The sequence below is a fragment of the Leguminivora glycinivorella genome, chromosome 13 (genome assembly GCF_023078275.1).
Source record: "Leguminivora glycinivorella isolate SPB_JAAS2020 chromosome 13, LegGlyc_1.1, whole genome shotgun sequence".
NCBI lineage: Eukaryota > Metazoa > Arthropoda > Insecta > Lepidoptera > Tortricidae > Leguminivora > Leguminivora glycinivorella.
Genome location: NC_062983.1, coordinates 4,039,970 through 4,046,421, shown reverse-complemented (window position 1 = coordinate 4,046,421; position 6,452 = coordinate 4,039,970). Strand labels below are relative to the sequence as shown.

The 6,452-nt window shown below is 38.7% G+C and overlaps 1 protein-coding gene across 1 annotated transcript; it reads left to right on the top strand.

The window, feature by feature from the left end:
- Positions 1-3,815: 3,815 nt before the first annotated feature.
- LOC125232681 lies at positions 3,816-4,127 on the top strand. Its single transcript, XM_048138435.1, has one exon. The coding sequence runs from the start codon at positions 3,816-3,818 to the stop codon at positions 4,125-4,127; it is 312 nt and encodes a 103-aa protein (XP_047994392.1).
- Positions 4,128-6,452: the final 2,325 nt, after the last annotated feature.

The window sequence follows — 6,452 nt, the reverse complement described above, 5'->3', positions numbered from 1 at the left end:
ACATGTGATGTAATCTATGTTTTCTAGCTGATTTTTACACAATTCGCAGTATACAAACATTTTTAGTGTTTTGTAAAACAAAAAAAAAAAACACAAAAAGTCGATAGCACAATAAAAACAAAAAAGCAAAAAGTTCGCGACCGTCCACAGGATTTGAACCCACGACCCTCGCAGCAGTATCAACGTGTTATCAATACACGATGCCGCTGGGCTATTCGCTCTTACGACAAGGCGGCGAAAAATACGTATGTGACACTCAAAGTTTTTAAAGTCCAATGTTTACTTGGAGGTAGGTTAGTGAGAGTTTGAATTCTGGTTTGTTTAAATCCTACCTTGTTTTTTTTTTAATCTGATTGATACTAAATCACTATATTTTTATCACTATAAAAACTGTATGTGCTTTAAGATTGTTTCCAAAATTATTGTCATTGACTATTGACCAGCAATGGACTTGCACTTCACATTTAATCAGTTTATTGTATGCATTATTCAAAGTATTTCACTCCACCACAATACAAGGTCTTTGTGGTATAAATAGTTCACTTCACACTGAGATAATACTGTCACTGTCAGATTACACTAATTCCTGTGTTTTTAACATACGCAGCACTTAAAATTATAATTACAACTATTTTTAAATGTGAAATAATCATAGAGCCGTTGTGTACATGACGCGAGCGCCATCTGCCTCGTTGCTATGCGACGCGTTGCTAATAACGCGTTGCTATGCGACGTAAACGCCAACCGCCATCATAATGGATCTATCGTTGCGTATAAATTCTATTTTATCTAAAGGTCAAGAATATTGGACTAATAAGATAATTACTATTAAATTATTGACCAGAATAATTTACTATTCAATCTCTTCTCCATCCTTGTTTTAACTGGAATCGCACCATACAAATGAGCAATGAATATTTATGAAAAAGGCAATTTTCGTCAGAAAATCTCGTTTACTTATAGGCACATTCATTAATTATTTACGGGAAGTATAATAAACTACTAGATAGATCACTAAAAGACTTTTATGATATATGCAGCAAACGAGCAGACGAGCCGCCTGATGGGAAGCAGTCATCGCCGCACATGGACATAAGCAACACCAGCTGCTGAGCTGGAATCGAACTCACGTTTACCGGACGGATGCCTGAACCACTCCGCCATTGGTAGGTACACGAAGGCAAGGGTCGAAATTTCCAAGTATTTTTACACTTCCGAAAGGCTCGTGGCGCCCTCTTTTGTTCTTAGAGTAAACTTAGTAGCTAATAATATTAGTATGGCGCTTAAAGCCATAGTGATTTGAATGTTAAAATGATTTTTTTCTACTCGTCGACTTAAATCTGTCAATTAGGACACCACAGACTAAACTATAAGTGCTGACTTTTCAGTGTTGGATAGTCTTTGACACTTAGTCAACTATAATATTTCATTACACTTCAGTTTACTAAACGGCGTTTAGTGATTGGTCGATAACGCGATAGATAAAAAAAATGTGTTTCAGAAGCAGAAAATTTTGCCAGGTATGGCAAATTAGTAAGAACTAGTATGAAGTTCTATTTTTGAATTTTTTTCAGTTAACTAAAGTGAAGTGTAATGAAATATTCGGTTATTACAAACAATTGGTTGCCAAGTAATTCGATGTTGATACAACGGTGAATGACGCCATTAACATTAATTTTAACTTGAATGATGATATTTTTCGTCCATTGATGATGAAGATGATGACTCATAGAAAAAAGTACCGTATACAATAATGATATAATTAAGCTTTTCACTCTCGTACCGTACTATTAGGCCACTCAGCAAGCTTCGTGGACTCGGCTGAAAAGCTTAGTATTATATCACGATTGTATAAAATACTATAAAAAGTAAGAACATATTTTTACATTTTTGCGTTTTTTAAGCACGTCGCGAAGTTCTACAGCTCAAAATGCCACTAGATTATATTTGCACGAGACTTTTTTATCCTACCAATTACCTGGGGACCGATTTTTGAGTCTCACTGTCACTAAACTACCGGTTGAAAACGGTGAATTGCCTATTATTTTCAGTGACAATTTTCTGAATTCGAACGCCGTGAGACTCAAAAATCGGCCCCCTGATGTGAAACGCGGACACTATTTCGTGAATACACGTTATTCCCCCGTTTCCTTGTTTACCGCTAAAAGATTAAAAAAGCCACTATCCCTCTGACCCATATTGCGCCATACATTATTCATACGCACGCCGCGTTATTATACACCTGCCTTGTTTGTATGGACGTGACGCAAATGGCGGATTTTTGTCTTTAATCAAATTACATGTAGGTGAAAATGCGCGATTGGATATGCGTTCCGGATTTTAAGTAGCCAGCCTAGCCAAAATGAAAATCGACGCCAGACGCCGATCAAAATGGAGTCTGGCTCTGTCGTGTCAATACGGAAGAGCGATATATATCTTGTACTTTTAAACGAGCAATTCTTGTATATTTATTTATTTATATATACCGACGATCTCGGAAACCGCTCTAACGATTTCTCCTAAATTTGTTATGTGGGGGTTTTCGGGGGTGAAAAATCGATTTAGCGTAGCCTTAGATCCAGGAAAACGCGAATTTTCGAGTTTTCATGAGTTTTTCTTTCGCGGTAGTAAACGTAAAATATGGTCGTTAATTTCGCCGCGCGCGCATCGATCCCGCTTAGCTCAGTTGTACGAGGTCGGTCTAATGTACGCAGATTCCTAGATCGTAGGGTTTCGAATCCCGGCCAGAATTTTTTTTTTGTTTTTTTGTCTTTTTTTTGTTTTTGTATTTATAAGAGTTTTTTTTATCTAAAGACGTGATATATTAAAATAGAACCCAGATATTATTATATATTATCATAAGCGTTTGTGCATTTGGTTACGTACTCTGAGCGGAAGTGACAATCGGTGACGCTGACGCTACGCGATCGAAAAACGGTCTGGCTCTGTCGCGCCACTACAGAAGAGCGATAGGGAAAGCTAGCTAAGATACGCTTACGAAGCCTACTCGTGACGTTGGCTAGGTACCTTATTACTTTTTTCTCATTTGATATGTGCCGAATGTGTTTTTTTCCAAGAAATTTGGTTTTGGGTACATTAATATTTTACTCAAGGTTTTGATTTAACTTTTGTAATCGAAATACGAGTATAATCAGCAGCTAACCCTGCGCAGTATTTACATAACTCGAGTAAAACTACACACTGTGTATATACATAAATATAACCTAACCACAAAATATTTTTTTCAAAAAACCCCCGTCCAAGACATAGTGAAGCAATTTTCATGAAACATGGCTAAGAAGACTCCCGACTAAAACAAACAGACGAGAAACAGACACATCAAACTTATGACACCCCGTCGTTTTTGCGTCGGAGGTTAATAAATGTTGGCACCAAAAATGGCGCGAAATTAAAATTTTCCGTGGGGATTAAACCTTCGTCCCTACATTTTAATTCAATTTTTAAATGTTATTAATGTTACTATGGGTCATCGATGATTTCACCAACGTCAAGGTTTAGGAAGGCACGCGTTCTATAAAGACAATTGGCCGGTCAGCCCCACATTTTTCAAATTTGCTGCATTTTTTTTAACCGACTTTAAAAAAAGGAGGAGGTTCTCAATTCGACTGTTTTTTTTTTGTATGTATGTTACTCCATATCTCCGAGAATCATGGACCGATTTTCAAAATTTTTTTTTTAATCGACCAGGTATCACCCCGGGATGGTCCCATTGGCACCAAGTCGGGGTCTGAAGGTCAACTCCTCAATGGTTAGGAGTTAAAGGATAATTTACACAACAACTGCACACTAACGAAATGAAGATGTTGAGATGGGCTGGCGGTGTGACGCGTCTAGACAAAGTCCGCAACGAGTACGTCACAGGTTCCTTCAGAGTAGCTCCTATCGTGGAAAAAGTGATGGAAAGTCGCTTGCGTTGGTATGGCCACATACAAAGGCGCGAAGACGACTACGTGGTTAGTACTCAACATACCAAACTCGACCAGGAGAAGAGGAAAGCCGCCTGCCACTTGGTGAAACAACATCAAGAAAGAGATGGACCGGGACAGCCTAAGTACTCAGACAACCCAGAAACGAGTTCTCTGGCGCAAGTGTACAGGGAGACCTGACTCCAGATAAACTGGGAACATGGGTAGGACAAAGAAGAGGAGAAGCTGCCTTTTTTAGTGCCAAAAGACTCGGTTGACCGTTTATAGCTACAGCAGTTAATACTCGTAGTACACCCGATTTTCCAAATTATAGTTCGGCTGGCCGCATTTTTATCGCAACGATTCACAATTGCGTAGTGTTTAATGAGCCGGCGAGCCAAATTGTCCGAAAACGAATTATAGGTACATGGAATAATTGCCGCTTTCTATACTTTCCGCTCCTTTTTTCCTCATGGGGATGAGAAAACAGATTTTTTATTTATAATGTTTTTCTGGCTGCGTGAATTTTGTTCACTAATTGAAAATTGATTTTATAATGATGGTTATTCTTTAACGAGTAACATTTTTCTGAAAATGTCTGGGAACTGATTAAAAAGTTAAGATATATACCTACACTCACGCCTGTATTCCCATAAGAGGTAGACAGGGCATATGACATACCGCTGAAGTTCCAGTGCTAAACTTATAACAAAGAGGATTGAGTGTTATAGAGAGTTACTATCAAAGTAAAATATATGTAACACAGTGCATTATACTGCCATCTCTCGACACAGGCTTAAAAATTTTGGACCTCGGTTTTGACAATTTGGCCCTTATTCTTAGCTTGATATGTCTAAAAATGTCAAAATATTATTAGCGCCATCTAGCCGAGAGTCCCTCAAAGGTGTAACGCCATCTAGGCCACCGTACCTTTTTCTGTATGTTTATGAGGTACGTTTTTTTCTTAGACTGTAGCTGTCTATACGGAGTTACATAGGTATGTCTTTGCTTAGCAATTATAAGGGCTTGAAAGAAAATGAAACGAAATTGTGACATTAAACTAACAAGTTGTCAGCCTCTCGCCTACGCCACAATTTAACCCATATCCCACAGTCGACATTTACGACACTCACGAGAAGAAACGGGATAAAAATACTTGATAATAACAATGGTTTTGCCTACTAAGCTACAAAAGAAATGGTGTTGTAATATTTAATTAATCTAATTAGATAATACTTTCTCGCAAACAGTAATCTAACCAGGACTTTAGGTAATAATGAAACAATCACTTACATTTCAGACGTTCGCGTACGTTACATTATATACATCTAGCTAGCGAGTACCTATGTTACGCTCAGCTATCGAATAAGGTACAGCGGGGAAAATCTAGACTTTGATGGGCAATTGTAACTGATCCATTTTTTCCATTATTACACTATGATGTTGAGTTCTACATGTATCCACTGAACACGCCTACCATATATAACCGGTGGACGCTCTATTTAATAATGTAAACATTGTAAAACATGGAAAAAATGGACCAGTTAGGGACCGGCCACATCTAAGAGACGCATGTCCTGAAGTGCGAAACGGACGTCCGCGTCACGCCGCCTGAATGTAATTCAAAAAACGTCTCCTCAGTACATTTTGTATAGGAAGGACGCCGCCTGGGGCGCGTCTTACGTCCTTCCTATACAAAATGTACTGAGGAGACGTTTTTTGAATTACGAATTCAGGCGGCGTGGCGCGGACGTCCACGCTTAAGTGGGAACGCTGCCTTACATTTGCCCCCAGTCGAAATTTGCCCCGCTGTACCTTATGTTAACGTCAAACTCGTAAAGCTACAGAACAAATAATTCCTCCTTCATCTACGGAATCTCAAAATCAAAACAACCAAACAATGTTTTGATTGCATAATATGGCTAATATGGACTTAGCAGGTACAAAGGGCGAAGATTCGATTCCCGGCCGAGCAAATATTTGTTTTGGCTCCCCTGTGTATCAAAGGTTTAGGTTCACGATTATTTTAAGTGGGCCATGACAAGTTAAGCCTTTACGTTGATATAGTGGTGTACGGTGGCTTCGGCGGGACATCTTCACTATTTCTCAGACGAAGGATACTATAGACTTGACACAAGCGTACACCCGTAAGGGACATATATAGAATAATGGAGCGAATTTAAGAATCACTTTAAAAATGGCTGACAGTTTACCATAAACAACCTACGTAATTTGGGCGGATAATAAGCTTGACAAGTCACGTCCTTATTGTTTGCCACAAACTCGTTTGTGGCAGCGGCGAAAAAGTGAAACTATGACAAAGACAAAAAATAACATTTTGCTCTCTGTCACTCTTATTATAATTTGTATGTGACCATCTCGTTCGGTAGTGGTATTATTATTTGGCTGTCTAGTCTATAGTATCCTTTGTTTAAGCACTATTTCCACACCCAGGGCTTAGGATGTCCTTTCGCCATTTTACCACCCGTGAAGATTTTTAAAGCGTCATCTGTATACTGAAATAGT